Source organism: Malus sylvestris, chromosome 10 (assembly GCF_916048215.2).
Source record: "Malus sylvestris chromosome 10, drMalSylv7.2, whole genome shotgun sequence".
Taxonomy (NCBI): domain Eukaryota; kingdom Viridiplantae; phylum Streptophyta; class Magnoliopsida; order Rosales; family Rosaceae; genus Malus; species Malus sylvestris.
This window is the reverse complement of record NC_062269.1, coordinates 30473090-30490003: the sequence shown is the minus strand read 5'-3', so window position 1 is coordinate 30490003 and position 16914 is coordinate 30473090. Positions and strand designations below refer to the sequence as shown.

General features: G+C 38.6%; 2 protein-coding genes and 2 pseudogenes across 2 annotated transcripts; 2 read left to right on the top strand and 2 right to left on the bottom strand.

The window, feature by feature from the left end:
• Window positions 1-926: 926 nt before the first annotated feature.
• Window positions 927-2573, top strand: LOC126588014 (1-aminocyclopropane-1-carboxylate oxidase homolog 1-like). The gene is made up of 3 exons (XM_050253139.1): window positions 927-1515; window positions 1630-1948; window positions 2098-2573. Exons 1-3 carry the CDS (start codon window positions 1004-1006, stop codon window positions 2305-2307), a joined length of 1041 nt encoding a protein of 346 aa, XP_050109096.1. The 5' UTR covers window positions 927-1003; the 3' UTR covers window positions 2308-2573.
• A 7121-nt stretch (window positions 2574-9694) lies between these two features.
• Window positions 9695-10680, bottom strand: LOC126584746 (uncharacterized). The gene is made up of 2 exons (XM_050249074.1): window positions 10460-10680; window positions 9695-10226 (listed from the first exon to the last, which is right to left on the bottom strand). Exons 1-2 carry the CDS (start codon window positions 10632-10634, stop codon window positions 9967-9969), a joined length of 435 nt encoding a protein of 144 aa, XP_050105031.1. The 5' UTR covers window positions 10635-10680; the 3' UTR covers window positions 9695-9966.
• Window positions 10681-12462: 1782 nt separating this feature from the next.
• Window positions 12463-15065, top strand: LOC126584740 (pentatricopeptide repeat-containing protein At1g06143-like; annotated as a pseudogene).
• Window positions 15066-15235: 170 nt separating this feature from the next.
• LOC126584448 (1-aminocyclopropane-1-carboxylate oxidase homolog 11-like) lies at window positions 15236-16692 on the bottom strand (annotated as a pseudogene).
• Between the last annotated feature and the right edge of the window lie 222 nt (window positions 16693-16914).

The window sequence follows — 16914 nt, the reverse complement described above, 5'->3', positions numbered from 1 at the left end:
GCAGGCGTTGGAGAGAATGCACGGCCACACTATTTACCCCACTTGTTGTCCACCATCATTAGTCGTTATTCATCCTGCAAGCTTTGCTTGCTTGGGTTGGTTCCCATGGAGAGAGAGAGAGGATCGTGAATCCGTGATCACCGTTCACATCATCTACGTTGGCTCAATCCTATCTTCTCTTTTCCTCTTTTTCAGATGGTAGCTTGAAAGCAATTTGCAAAAGCCCTTGAGAACAATGTTGCCGGCGGCGCCATTGGGGTTTCAAAGTAAACCTTCGTTAGTTTATGTTTGACGGTTGCACTTCAGCTTTCAAAAATTAATTTTAATTAAAAAATAAAGAAAAGAATATCCAGGTGTCTAATTCGCATTGGTGGGCAACACCAGCTGGTATAAGTGAGTTGGAGTTCAGGGAACACCGAAAAATTTCTCCTTTTCTTCCACTTGTAAAGATTCAATTAGAGTAATGTTAAAAAGATTAAATTGTTAAATCAAATTTTGTAAAACAAATAATATAGATGTTAATGATTAAATTATTATTTAATTTTAGATGATTAAAGTATTTATTTTTTATTTATGACACGTAATTTTATTTGTAAATCTAATTTAAAATTTTAATCTACTTAATATTACCCTTTTAATTGAGCCTCATATAATCTATATTATTTAATAAGAACCCACCACCAACCCACTACCGGGAATCGTTTCCACCAAAAGTAGAAGTGGGTGTAAGAGATAGCATATGGTTGGTGCTTAGCTACATACTGTCTAATTAAGCAAAACAAATTCTCGTTGCTTCTGTAAGACTCACGACTCTTCTAATTAAGCACGCTGCCTCCATCACTATTATCTCCATAATTACAAAATTAAACAAAGAAAATTGTCTCCCTGGCTAATCGGCTATATAAGTAGCAAATCCTACACATTCAACTTGCACTGGATAAACCCTGAAAATCCACTCAAGTTGTCAGTGAAACTTGTATTTCACTAATCATAAAAATTCAAGATGGTGGATGTGTTGGATCATGAGCTGGAGGAGGAACTGAAACAGTTCGACGAAACCAAAGCTGGTGTGAAAGGGCTTGTAGATTCTGGGGTGACCAAGCTCCTAAGAATGTTCAAACACCCTCCGGAGTGTCTACCATCCCCGAACCAAAACAATGGAATTCACGACCTGCAAGTTCCTGTCATTGATCTCAAAGATGCGGAGAACAATGAAAGGAGAAGCGAAATCATCAGTAACCTCCGCAAAGCAGCTGAAGAATGGGGTTTCTTTCAAATTGTGAATCATCCCATTCCACTTGACGTCATGGATGATGTGCTGAAAGGTGTTCGGCGGTTTCATGAGCAGCCCCAGGAAGCCAAGGAGGAGTGGTATTCGCGTGATTTCACGAAGAAGGTCAACTTCTTCAGCAATGGAGAATTGAAGGTAGACACTCCAGCTGACTGGAGAGACACCTTGTCGTGCAAAGTCCTCGAAGATGAACGAAACTTTGAAGAAATCCCTGAAGTCTGCAGGTAAATGAGTAATACTACACTCACAAAATTTGGTTACTAAAATTTTCTTTACTATCTAATATTATATTGAAATTTGAGCTCAATCTGAAAGCTGTTTAAATGCTTATTTTGCAGAACGGAAATACGTGAGTATATGAAATACATCGTTCAAGTGAAGGAGAAGCTATCCGGATTATTTTCGGAAGCTTTAGGCCTAAGCAGGGATTACCTTGAAAATCTAAGGTGCTTCAAATCTAGGTCATTGGCATGCCACTACTACCCGGTATGCCCGGAGCCCCATTTAACCCTAGGAGGAACCAAACACTCCGATCTCGGCTTTCTAACCTTGCTCTTGCAAGATAGTGCTGGCCTACAAGTTCTTCATCAAAATATTTGGATTGATGTTCCCCCAGTGGAGGGAGCTTTGCTCATCAATCTTGCCGACATGTTGCAGGTACTGTAACTACTAGCTAATTTTAACTTCAACAATAGTTTTTTACTCGATATAAAGTGCTTTTAGTTCAGCAATTCACATATATAATTGTATACATGACAGACTAATTAATTCATCCAAATCATCACGTGTGTATATTCACTGTACAGTTTATTACTAATGGCAAGTTCAAGAGTGTACAGCACAGAGTACTGATGCCACTGTCGACCCTCGAGCCCCGTACGTCAATTGCATGTTTTGTTGGCACGGACGACCTCCAAAAACCGTACGGTCCGTTAAAGGAGCTCGTCTCCAAAAACAATCCGGCAAAATACGAAGATGTCTGTTTTGGAGAATACATGAAACGTTACAAACTTTAGGATTGAAGGGATAAGATGGTAACTTTGTGCTTCCTTGTTTCAGAATTGCACTGAGCCTAATTGCTAGTTATGTTGAAACTTGGAAGAGTTGTGGTTATGTTTGTATGCTTGATTTCACTTTTATTCGGCTCTTTTGGTATTAATGTGATTCACCTTTTCTGAAGTTTGGAGTTCGATCTAGTGATCATTTCCTCTGTTCAGATGTAATAAAGCGTTACATATGTATGTCGACAATTCCTAATAAGAACATTCCGAGTTTGGATCCCCTTTTCTTTCTTTGATACAAAAAGCGATCTGCATAATCGTCCAAACAATTGATATCATTTTGTTTGGGCCCAAAAATATTGGCTTGGGCCGAGTTTAGAATTGTTCTCGGCCCAGAGGCCGTGTTTAGGTGTCGTTGAGGGTTATCCAACTCATGGGCTACGCAGTCGAAGCTGGCCATATCCTGTTGGGAACCTGTGGGATGTGGGTGAGTCCTATTACAAGGAGTTTCGACAGGATAAGGATGGTGGAGTTTGAGATTGAATGCGGCCTGATAACGAGTTAAGTTCAAAGTCCTAGTAGGAGTAAGATTGGCTGAGCTAAGGTTGGATCGGGGAAAGGAGTTCTAATCCGAGAATGATTGGGATTCAATACAGGTTGGCTACTATAAATAGGGAGGGAGGACATCGAACAAAGCCCCTCAAATTCAACACACAAACTGCCATGTGCAAACTCTCGCTCTACGCGAAACCTCTCAACAACTTTGAGATTTTTACTTTCTTTTTCCGCCGACATACCTTTAGTTTGGATAAACAGCAATGTGGAGGTAACCAGCGAACATCTTCAGTTTGGATAAACAGCACTCTTGTCGTAGAATCAGCCGACCGTGAAGCACCTTCAGTTTGGATAAACAGCACTGTAACAGGGTCGACTGGTTATCTATCCAAGTTTCGGTCGAGAAGGATTTTCGGATCCTTATTGGCAGAGGTCATCTCATCAGCCTTCTTGGTGAAGTGAGGTGTTACTAGGGCTTGGCATATCGAATGTCGAGTTGTTTATGATTGGGTATTCGCAAGTAGGTTTTAGAGTTCGGCATTCTGACGGCCGAACCACTTTCACAATCAAGACGTACATTTGTTTTAAGTATTTGTGTCCCCATACTCTGGTGTTGATTTGGCGTGCTTATACTCTCACGAACATAATCACCGTGACCGAATTTGGCACCGACGATTTGTGAACTTCGCAGAACTAGCAGCCTTGTCTTTAGGCTCTAGAACTCGAAGGCCGAGAGTGTTCCTTCCTCGGCTGCAGTCACAAGATCGAGAAGTTAGCCGAGCGCTCAACGCAACATCAACAAATTTTACTCCTCGGTCGAGCTCAGCCGACGAGTTGGCACGCCCCCCATACAACCGAATGACGTAGTTAGCTTACTAATTACTCGGCCTGCGCGCCACGTAGGTTTAGTAGTTTTTAGGGTCAACACATTTACACTTGTGATATAATAATTTAAACATGTTTTTGTGTTCTATCATTTACCATGTTAAATAATTTCGTTTTGTTTTGGTAAACTGTGACAAAAGTCTTTTTTTTATAGGCAACACTTTCATAAACGGGCTGTTAATTCACCATGACTTAGCATCAAACTTACTTCACATATATGTCGTTCTTGCAGCCTTGTGAGTTAAACTTGAGACCTCCAACAAAGTACAGACCTAGCGATGCTAGAACAAGTAATCATGTGTGCTCAACCCTGCTCTTAATATTAATTGATTTTTTGATTCATAGTAGTTGCGCTATTGAATGTGAATTGCAAGTTTGGTGTATGCTATCGGTCTTGGCAAGACAACACACTACGAAAAATATGGTCTAACACAAGTGATTTGTGCCCTTTTAATTTCATTGAGCACAAATATATATTGGTGCTCTTAGATGTCAATGAACACAAAACTATCACAAATGTGCTTTCTGAACAAAAAGGCACATTAGTTAGTCTATTAAAATTTGAACACAAAAGTTTGTGTCACTATTTATGGATATCTGTAATACTAATTTTTTTTATTAATTTACAAAAACTCAAACAACATTTTCGTGCCCTCTAATTTAATATATTTAAATCATTTGATTTTATAGGCACAATATTCGTGTCTTCCTTCACCAGTATGGACACAAATCATATTTTAGTATTAGTTTTTATTGATCAAGGTGCCCCACACACACATGTTTCATCACCATCACCTGGCATATCCACTGTTTGGATCAAGCAGATGTTTTCTAAATTTATTTTCTTATTCGATACTTTATGCTGTCAAATTACAAGGCTTTACCAACTGGATCAGTTCTTGAAAAAATTACAAAGTCAAAATTTATTTGAATAAGAGTCTACAAACCAACGAAAATTTGTCTGTTAGCACCACTTTATGTGTTTTTTTTTTGTCCTTACATTTAGCACACACAAAAAAAATTAGATTATAAAATAAATTATAAAATTGTGGTAAATAATGGTATGGGTCTTCAGATAGACAAACGACACAATTTAAAAATAAATGCCTATTGAATATTAATAATTATAAATTTCCTTTTTGTTACATAAATTTTAAAAATTATGTCCAGTAAATAATAATAAATAATAAATCATTCCACTTCCCATACAACAAAATAATATATTGGCATAATTATGGATTTGTGGATTTGAATTATTATAAAATTGTTTATGTTTGAGTGGTGTGCCATGGGACCCACCCACGTGTGAGTCCCTCTTCCCCGTGCCAACCCCCTCACTTTCCCCTTACTCTCTTTTTGCCATCCTCATTCCCCATGCTCAAAGTCTGCATCTCTCATGTTGACACAATGAGTAATGTTATTCATACCATGTTTTTATATTATATTTTTATACCACCTTAGGTGACATCTGATGTGGACAGCCACACCATTTGAAAAATTTGCAAAACCCAAGGAAAAAAATGAGAAAGACTTATTGTATACCATAATCATAATTTAATTAACTATTTTTTCTTAATTATTAGTTTATTAAATAATGAACTAAATTTAAAAATCTGATTAATTCAAATGATGTGGCTGTTCACATCAAATGTCACCTAAGGTGGTATGAAAATGTGGTACAAAAACATGGTATGAATAGCATTACATAGGCATAATTATGGATTTGTGCATTTAAATTATTTTAATATTATTTATGTTTGAGTGGTGTGCCGTGGGACCTACTCAAGTGTGAGTCTCTCTTCTCTATGCAAACCCCCTCATTTTCAGAAGCTTTAGGCTTTACCAGTGATTACCTTGAAAACCTGAGGCGCTTCAAATCTTGGTCATTGGCATGCCACTACTACCTGGTTTGCCATGAAGGAGGCAGATTGTCTGCCCTCTTGTTTAGGTGCTCTTCCTATCCCCTCCTATTTTGTACGGTCACGGTTAAGTTATGTCAATATTTTATATTGATTTTTTACAGAGATAATAAAACAAAAAGCAATAGGAATATAAAATGTTGACGTATCTTAACCGTGACCGCACAAATAGAAAGAGATGAGAAGGGGCACCCAAATAGGAGCACAGACAATCTGCCTCCTGCCAGGAACCCTATTTGACCCCAGTGGAAGGATATCTGATTATCAATTTTGCTGATATGTTGCAGGTGCAGTAACTAGTAGCTAGTTTTAACTTTTACCCTATCTTTTTACACTTTTATTTGCGATAAAGTGCTTTGAACATGTTACATATATCCATGCATGTGACTAAACAATCAGTTGATTCAAATTATAACATGGTATATTCACTATATATATAGATTCCTACTAATGGAAAATTTAAGAGTGTTGAGCACAGAGTATTGCCATTGACCGTCGAGCCCCCGCACGTAAACTGCATGTTTTATTTTCACCGACTACCTCTAAAAACCATACGGGCTACTGAAGGAGCTTATATCCGAAAACAATCCGCCAAAGTGCGAAGAAGTCTATTTTGGAGAATACATGCACCGTTTCAAACTGTAGGTTTGAACTTTGAAGGGAGAAGAGATATGGTAACTTTCAAAGTTGCACATAGCAACTTGGAAGAGTTATAATTATGTTGCTATGCTGGTATTCACTTTGGTTCTTAATAGTGTTGATGCACAAAACTGGAGGGGTCTTGGAACAACGTAAATCCGACCGTGAATCTGCAAGAAAGTAAAGAATACAAGATGTATCGTGGTTCACCCCAATGTCTGGGCTACGTCCATACTAATATTGTATTTCTCTCTAACTGTATGTATGGATTACAAGTGTGAGGGGAGTCCCCCAGAGAAAGAGAGAGTTTGAGAGAGCTCTTTGATGAAAGTGAGGGGATTGTGAGGGTTAGAGAGCCTCTGTATGTGAGGATGAGAGCCCTGTTTAGGGGATGTGAGGCTTGAGGATTGTGAAGGTGAGGAGTCCCTTTTATAGACTAAGGGCTCCTCACTTATTACATATTTTCCCCTTCATTTATTACATAATTACATTTGAGTTTCCCGAGTATTTATACGAGATCTAAATATGGAGGCCCTAAGTATGGTACAAACAGTAGTCCTCCAAGTCTTCAGTTAAGAGAGTCTTTTGGCTGGAGATTTGAAATTCAGCCCATGTGTGGGCCGAAGTAACTAGATGTCGTCTAGAACTGAATACTCAATATGAGGCGGTGCTCAATGTGAAATGATGCTCAACTAGAAGTAGCACACATTGCGAGGCTGCTCGGCTTGTGGCTTATGTTGTCTTGGTTGGCTCGGCTTATGGCGTTGAAGATGAGGGAGTCTCTTTTATAGAATAAGGGATCGCTCCTCAATACATAAATGATGGGCTAGAGTGATGCTCGCGGCGAGGCGGTTGCTCAACAGGCGGTGATACTCTTTAATGATGGTGAGGGAGTCCCTTTTATAGAATAAGAACTCGCTCCTCAATACATAAGTGATGGGTTATGAGTGATGCTAGCGGCAAGGCGATTGCTCAGCTGGCGGCGATACTCTCTAATACCTGTGAGGGAGTCCCTTTTATAGAATAAGGGTTCGCTCCTCAATACATAAGTGATGGGTTAGGAGTCTCTCTCTAATGAAAGTGAGGGAGTCCCTTTTATAGAATAAGGGCTCGCCCCTCAGTACATAAGTGATGGGCTAAGTTCCCCAAGTATTTTTCATGAGGCCTAATACCATATATTGGGACTTATGAAAAATACTTGGGGGACTTAGCCCATCACTTATGTACTGAGGGGCGAGCCCTTATTCTATAAAAAGGACTCCCTCACTTTCATTAGAGAGCACCTCCGGTTTTGTGCATCAACAAATAGTATTGTAATTCTCCTTGTCTGAAGTTTGGTGTATGATCTTCTAATCTTTTCCTAAATTATGTGACATTTACAAGAACGTTTTACTTCTACCTCTAAAATTTCAAGTTTGAATCTCCTTTTTTATCTTTGATTGAGAAAGTGATAATGGAGACAAATATTATTGTTTGAAAATTGGATAACGTAACTCCTACCAAGTGTGTGTACTGCCATAACCAACATGCCATGCCACCTACTTAGTCGTGGTTCATCAACTATTAATAGTTCGAGAGAGGTACACAAATCCCATATCGGCTGAACATGGTACAAGATATGTTTAATTAATCAACTTATTAGGATTAATTTTCTTAGTCCTCTAATAGAATATATTTAGGCTTCTTCCGGTTATAAAATTATTGAATTAACACGCTTACCGACACACTACCTAATAGGGATGAAAAATATCGTTATATGTAAACCCATTTATATTAGAGTGTATCGGTTGTGCTTGCTTGTCAAATAACATTTACTTCATATACGGAGCCCCATTTGACTCTTGGCAGACACAAGCACTCCGACCTCGGGCTTCATCACCTTGCTTAGTGAAGGCCTACAATACTTCATCAAAAATTTTGGATTGATGTTCACCGGGTGGAGGGAGCTTTGCTTGCCAATATATCTGACATGCTGCAGGTACTGTAACTCATATAGCTAAGCTAGTTTTAACTTTCACCATATCTTTTTACACACGGTAAAGCGCTTTTGGTTCATCATGTAGCATATAGTCCGTGTACGTGATAGAGTACTAAGTTCCTAATCAATCCATCGAAATTTTACTGTACAGATCATTACTAATGGCAAGTTCAAGAGTGAAGAGCACAGAGTACTGATGACACCGACACTGGAGCCCCTTACATCAATTGCATGTTTCATTGGCACAGGCGACCTCCAAAAACCATACGGGACGTTAAAGGAGCATATATCCGACAATCCGCCAATTTACGAAGACGTGCTTTTTGGAGAATACGTGAAATGTTAAAACTATAGGTCTGAAGGGATAAGATGGTAACTTTGTGCTTCCTCACTTGAGAGTTGCTATGAGACGATGCTAGTTATGTCATGAAACTTGGAAGTGTTATGGTAGTAGTAATATTGTAATTTGCTTTTTTCTGAAGTTCGGTATGGATGATCTTCTGATCACTTCCTCTCTCAATTGTAATAGAGGGCCACATATTGTACATTATAGACAAGTACTACCAAGAACGAAATTCCGAGTTTAATATTATTTCCCTTGTTTGTTTTTGGAGATATAGTATAGAGTATCACAGGATGCAAATGTTTTCTATATAACTATTTAAATATTTGAAAACATTTACATACGTATTTAATAATCGAAATTCAACCATGTTTTTGTGTTCTATTATTTTACCCTTTTAAAGTTTTGAGTAACCTTTGATTCTTAAAGTTTGGTGAAGTATTTAGTAGTGGACTTGGATTCTCTGCCCTCCCAATTCGGTGTCCTCCTCGTGCCCTCCTGTTTGTGTGGTCACGGTTAAGCCACGTTAATATTTTATATTACTATTTTTTTTTGTCTTATTATTTTTATAAAAAACAATATAAAATGTTAGCATGGATTAACCGTGACCACACAAAACAGGAGGGCACGGAGAGGGCACCGAAATGGGAGGGCAGAGAATCCAAGTCCTTTAGTAGTAGTGAGAAGACAGCTTACAGTACTGCGAGGTCAGTTGTTGCAAGTCATTCGGGGATTACTAAACCCATTAATTATCCTCACCAAAAAAAGTAGAAACGATTGATTCAGGATCAAGATACTATAAAAGAAAGCAATACATGGTGGCTATTTATTTATACTGTTACTAACGGAAAAATTATGTCAAGGAATACTGGCAATTTTTTTTCTCCTTAATTAGAAGGTTAAAGTACAAATAACATAGCTGAATCAAGAATTTCATGTTTTATTACTAAATTTATATTGGATATGAACTAACTGTTCATATAAGAATTAAACAACCTATAGCTAATCAATGATTAAGATTTACAGTCTCACAATATAAACATTTTAAATCATTCATACAATCTTTGTTTCTTCATGAGCCAAACTTCTTTTTTGGTTTCTTTTACTGGAATATAAAAGAAATTTCAAACTTATAATAAAATCATCTTTATTATGTATGTGAAAATCAAGAAACAAAGACAAATTACTCAGACACATTTCCCCCATAACTTGTACAATGTCATGGGAAATTATTTGACTCAAAACCCTTCAAATTATTAACAATACATAACCAATCTGGTGTATGTGTGCATATATGAATTTGTATACCGTTTCTTCTTCCCGGACGTTTTTATTTGTGTGTTTTCAGACTCTGTTTAATTATTCCAACGTGGCAGTGGGATAGCAAAAAACTTCATCATCCCATCCTTGCAGTTCTTGCCATCGTTTTCACCACTGGCAAAGTAGTAAGGCCTCCACTGAGTTAGCGCGACCTTGAAGCCGTCGCCACCTCCCTGTGTCGGACTCGCCAGCAGTTTGGCTTTGCTGAAGCCGCAGGTTATGTAGCTCCACAGGTTCGGTAGTTGGTATACGCTGTAGCCGGAGTTTCCCTCGCTCGGTGGATCATACTTGAACACTGCAAAATAAACAACAACAATTGACACATGCATGTACGTACTAATGGAGCTATGATGTATGTACGTCTGTTCTTTACTTAAACTGATTGTGGATATGCCATGGATAATACGTTGAAACTGACACATTATCGATACAGTATCAATGCATGTGTACTGACTGTTGTAATGAAACAATGCATGCATGTCATGCAGAAAGAGTTCTGATGCACATAAGTTGTTAGAGAGTGCTGACCTAATTGGTCATTTATGTAAAAGGGGCTGTTTTTGAGAGCCCAATCAGTGTAGTTGAACCCGAAACGCCAGCCTTCAGACCCTCCAACGACGATGGTTCTGCCCTCACTCACTGCCAATAGAGAGGCTGCAGCAAGGAGGAGGATGAACCCTTGTGTATTAGAACTCAAAGCCATTGTTACACCTTCAGTAATGTTCTTATGAAAGGTATATAAACTTGAATGTGTGGGAAGGTGTTGAGAAACATGAGAGGGCTATGGGGTTTATATAGGAAATCAAAAGTGAAAGTGACTAGTACTGCTTCTTTCTCTTTGGTTGGCAATATTGTGAAGACTTTTGATACAATTATTTCAAAATTTTCACATTTCCAGACTCCGCAAGCTGAATTTGAAAAACCATTTGGAAAATTACAAAATTGCCAACTTTCAGATTCCATCATGGGTGGTGCTATCCACACACTTATTTTTACCTCCTACACACCCATGATTAATTTTATCCTTTGATCTACTTTTATTCATTCAATCTGACAATCGAAAGTTAAGAGATGTATGTAGAAGGTTAAAAAAGGTGTGTGTGGGTCGCACAATCCTAAATCATAAGAGCATCCACAGTGAGGGTCTCTATATGGGGTTGAAAAAGTGGTGGATATAGTCCATTTTAGAGCTCTGATAAATCTTTGGGCTTTATAAAACAATCTCTTCCAATGAGGGGCTATTTCTTTTGAGCTCTATATGGGCTCTATATATATATATATATATATATATATATATATATATATATATATATATATATATATTTATTTATGTAGTAATTTGATTATGTGATAAAAAAAATTTGTGTAAACTTTTCTTAAGTTGATTTTTGGTTGTGTTATCTTAAATTTTCTTTATGAACATATCAACCTAAAAAAGTTCAAATTGTGACAAAGTTAGATTTCATCACTTATGAACCGTTCGTTAAATTAGATTCTCTTATCTCAATCTCATCCATTGAGAGATACAAACCCTCACTTTGCTCTTTGAAATAATTTGATTTTCATGTACAACACAACAATTTACCTAGCACCAATTGGTAAATTAGTATCATACAATTTTGAAAAATTTATTTGAAAATTTCACCCACCAATTCCCATTAACGTTAAATCAATTTGAAATTTTAATTTTTTATGAAATTTAAAACAATCAATTAGCCAAATTGCAATAAATTACAAACAAACAAAACCAAATGTTTCATCACATAATAAGAGGCATTTTAGGACTATAAAATTTTGTAATCTGAGTCATAAAGCAAATTTAATGAAATTTTCTTTGTTAAAACCCAATAAACAGGTTTAAGTCAGGAGGATAGCTATTTCATTTTATGTCTTAAAGCATTAAACATACAAACAAAATGTAGGAGGATCTTTGGAACAAAATATGTAATAAAATAAAATAAGAGTATAAATGTATTTACAAGTGGAGGGCGAGTAATAGAATTTGGCTCAAATAGGTTGCTACTTTTCTCGTGGGATCCACTGTTTTTTTGGGGTAGATATAGCCTAATTTTATGCTACCCAAAAAAAGAAGTTGCTAACCCAAGCAGTAGATTTAGCCTCATTTTCTGGCTTATATTAGAGATGAAATTTCTCACTAAGGTTTAAAATATAGATGCCTCATGAATAAAACACTCATTGGGGATGCTCTAAGTTTTTCTCGTTAACTGGAGGGGTAAAAGAGTAAAATCGATTGGCTGACAAGTGACTCTGGTCATCGGAAGTTAGGTGATTATCCATTAAGAGGAAGAATTTCATGTAATTGCTATGATTAGTGGCGCATTAGCAGTTTAGAGGTCAGCCTAAGACAACGGAAGGCAAGTGTGGGTGCGTTTTGGGAGGAGGATTCAACGGTCAACCAACGAAATTATTTCCCCCACATGCAGGATTTGGATAACTAGTAATATTTTAACCTTAAGAGCATCTTTAAAAGAGATGTCAAAATATTCAAATCAGCAATTACAGTAAAAAATGATAACTGCAATGTTTTCCAACCGAAAAACCAAATCTAATATGACATGACATGAAATAGCAGGCTATTTCCTGTCAAATTTGACAGTAAAGATCAAATATTTTTTTTTATTAATTTTTCTATCAGATTTGCGTCTTCTAATCAAGACGAGATAGAAATAGAGGTCGCGGAGGTGTTGTACGGGATGAAGAGGCAGCCGCAAGGGCCGACGAAACAATACATTATAGCCACCGATTCGATTAAGTTCGAATCCAGAGAAACCAACAACAAATTTACCAACGACGCCAAATCGAGAGTTTCGTCGTCGATCTCGAACTCGCCTTGTGTGGTTCCTCAGCTGACGTCGCCTTTCCGTCAGAATTCTTGCTCCTCCGCCACTTCCATGTCCGCCGCCGGTGGTACTATAAGCTCATTGAGCTCTCAGTTTTGTTCATTTCTTTTTGCGTACCCCAAATGCCCTGTTTGGTTGCTAAGAGACTGAGAAAAGGATTGAATCAGTTTTTCGGTGAGCAAACAGAGCTGGGTTCTTTTTGTTTTTATGGTGCGATGAAAATTTAGTGTCTTGGTTTGAATTTGTAGCACCCAAGAGGAAAAGACCGCCACCCGTGAAGTATGAAGACGAGAACCCATCAATTTTTGTAGTTCAAAATAGTCCCATTTCGTCTATGGCCAAAGTGGTGTCTGATCAGCCTTCAAAGGTTGAGACCCAGAAAATAATAGTTTGATAAAATAAAAAGAAAAGAAAATAGTGTAATAAAATAATATTTAATTTGACATACAGGGTGGAGAGCAAAATTTTGAAAGATTGTCAAAATATCACATAGGTTGTCAAATTCAAATTTTATGTTTAAAATTTGGCATAGCATTTTACAATCTAAGAGCGAAGAGAGAGGAAAAGCGGGAAACATTAGGTTTGAGTTATCATGACAAATCAAGGGGTGGGGTAGGAATTTTTTTGTGTCTGAATCCGCACGAACATGTGATACAATTGTCAGACCCTAAAATTTCCCCTTTGTTCGAGATTTTCTGTGGTCCAAAAATCGGACGACTGGTCCACACCCCTCTCACATGTTATTTGTCCGGCTTCCCCACATAATAGTCTCTCCCTTCGTTGGGTTACCCGCATAATAGCCTCTCACATGTTACCGTAAAAATTGAAGCAATGTTCGACTCCAACAGAGCTAGAAAGTGTATGTGCCTCAATGATCGGGACCAATGCCATCCAAGACTCTTTCTTTACGAACCAACTCATCACCGCCTTCAGCCACATGGAAAATCTGAACGTTTTCGTCTTCAATGCGATGATCAGAGGCTTTGTTCATTCCGACCACCCATTTCAGGCTTTGAATTGTTACATTAATATCATGGTTGTGCCTAGCAGTTATACGTTTTCGCCGTTGATCAAGGCCTGCACCTCTCAATGATCAGGCCTGCACCTCTTCGTCTACGCCATGTCAACTGTTATTTCGGCTTGTGCCCATGTCGGAGCTCTTGACTTCGGATTGGGAAAACAGAGGCATCTTTACGCAATGGAGAACAGATTTGATCTCGATGTTTATATTGGATCCGCACTGATTGACATGTAAGCTAATTGTGGCACATTGGAGAGGCCTCTTTTGGTTTTCTTAAAATTGCGGGATAAGAAGCTTTTCTGCTGGAATGCAGCAATGGAAGGGCTCGGAGTTCACGGATATGCAAATGAAGCACCAGCAATGTTCTGCAAGATGGAGAGAGAGAAGATCAAGCCAAATGGGGTTACTTTTGAAAGTGTTTTAAGTGCCTGCACTCATTCGGGATTTGTAGAAGAAGGCCGCAAGAGATTTTCAAGCACGATCCTGGACTATTCCATCCGCCCCGAAGTTGAGCAATATGGATGCATGGTGGATCTGTTGACCAAAGCCGGCCTGCTTGAAAATGCCCTAGGGTTGATAAGAAGCATGGAGTTTGAACCGAACTCTGGTATATGGGGTGCATTGTTAGGTGGCTGCGAGCTTTGTAAAAACTTGGAGATTGCTCAAGTTTGTGTCAAGGAATTGATGTTGTTGGAGCCAAATAATTGTGGGTGTTTCAACCTTTTGGTGAACATGTGTGTGGATGCAAAACGATGGGGAGAAGTTGCGGATATTCGAGCAACCATGAAGGAACTTGGAGTTGAAAGGGGATGTCCTGGGTCCAGTTGGATTGAAATGGAGAGGAAAGTTCATCAGCTCGCAGCGTCTGATGAATCTCATTCAGCTTCTGATGAAATTTACTCATTGCTGGTGGAATTATATGTGAAGCTGAAACTTGACGTTTATGTTCCTGAACTTGACTCTGAGTTATGGTGGTGCAGTTTTTAAAACGAAATTGACATCCACAGGAAAATATGGTAATTCAAATATGTAATACTCGGGGTCCTTTTCATCTTTTTTTGTTTGAATTTCAAATCTTTATTAAGTCACACATACACATTGCTAGAACATTAAACTTCAGTAGGAAATGAGCGTAAAATGCTCTTCCGGCAAACATTGCAGCTGGAATAACATGTTATTAACTTGGTAATTGGTGCATTGTATTGTGGGAGTTCCATTTTTCATAATTCCAAAAGTGATATTTCGAACAGAACGGCGTGTTTTCCTCTGCACGGTCACTAGGCTCAACTCAATGCAGTTGAAAATGAGGCAGGGCAGAGCCACCATTTTGTCCATTGACTCTGTAATACGCAGTATATTCTCCGTGAAGCGTATCTCTGTATTTGGGTGGATTGGTTTCAGACAGAAGCTCCTTGATTGGCATGTAGGGGTTGAGTTTGTCCTTGTCAATTGGAACGAGAAAAGATGCAACTGATATTCGAGGCTTAACAAGCGGAGTGGCGAGTACTCTGTGCTCCACACTCTTGAACTTGTCATTAGTAACGAGCTGCAGATACATACAATCACATGAAATATTAGAGATCTGTATCTATTTCTTTGTCTTATAATATAATAGGGTATTGAAGAAAATGTTTAACAACAGATTATCATGCCTGCATAAAGTCACCGAGGTTTGCTACTAAAGTTCCATCCACTGGCGGCACATCGACCCATTGGTTTTTATGGAGAACTTGGAGGCCCCCAATCTTATCTTGCAGGAGTAAGGTGAGAAAGGAGGGGTCTGAGTGTTTGATTGTGCCAAGAGTCAAATCGGGCTCCGGGCAAACAGGGTAGTAGTGGCATGATAACGAGAAAGATTTCAAGCACCCATCTGCGCTAGGTGATCTGCGGTGAGCCCTAACGCTTCTGACAGTAGTTCAGATAGCACATCCTGCAGTTTAATCAAGTTTTTGACGTACTCACTCACTTCATTTCTGCAACACAGAAAGTGCTGAATTTGATAAAGGTCAAGTTTATAATATGTTACATGTATGTACATATATATGACTGATGAATAGGAAATGGCGCCTGTTTGGAATTGCTTCTCTAGAAAGCACCTCTGCCTATAAGCAATTCCTGAAGAAGCATATGGCAGGTGCTTCTCTAGAAAGCGCGCTTTAGGCTGTCAGAAAATGCTTTTAACAATTTTAGAAGCATTTCCAAACGGGGACAAAATATTCTTAGAGCTGCTGCGGAAACTGAAGTACCAGCAGACTTGAGGAAGTGCTTCAAAGTCCCAGTGATCATCTACGGCTTTGAAGGGCAAAGTGTCTCTCCGGACTGCTGCTGATTTCGCACGCGCTTTCAGATCTCCACTGCAATAATACTTCACATGCCGCATATAGTCACGTGAGTACAAGTAACAACTCCCTCTTGGCCTCGGGGGGCTGCCCGTGAAATTTTCTTATACCTTCCAGCATCTCCTCCATTACAGCAAGTGGAACGCCATGGTTAACTATCTGAAAGAAAACCCACGTTTCACACGCATCTTTAATAGCATTCATTAAAGCCTTTGAGACAAATGACCGGGATTCGAAGGTGAACGCCATTTTCTGGCTGAGAGTTCTTCAGGCTCTCCGGTGGGTGGAAGAAGATCCTGGGAATCTTGGTCACCCCAGAGTCCGCGAGCCCCTTGACGCCGATTTTCAGGTCATCGAACGCGTACAACTCCTTTTCGGCATTGTAATCCCGAGCTGCCATCTGAACTTAGTTTGCTGGTTAAAGGGTTGTGATGTCCTGTATTTTAAAGAAGCAAATTATTGGACTAAATCATTGGCAAAAATTCATATATAAAATGGAGGGAGGGTCTCCCTATGTAGAATAATACTAATTAAACCGTTTTGCTCTTTGCAAATGGCATTTTACCGTAGTGGGGGAAAGCAAAAGTGCTTATGTATCCTAGTGCGGGTCCGATTCCCCCTCCCTTATGAGAAATTTTTGGGAGTGATAAAAACATATACCTCAGCAAGGCAAGTGGTGTTCCCAACCTATTAAATTTTGACAGTTAGATTTTATCATTTGCTCACTTAATCACACTTGGAGAAGTTGAAATTCAAAAACAA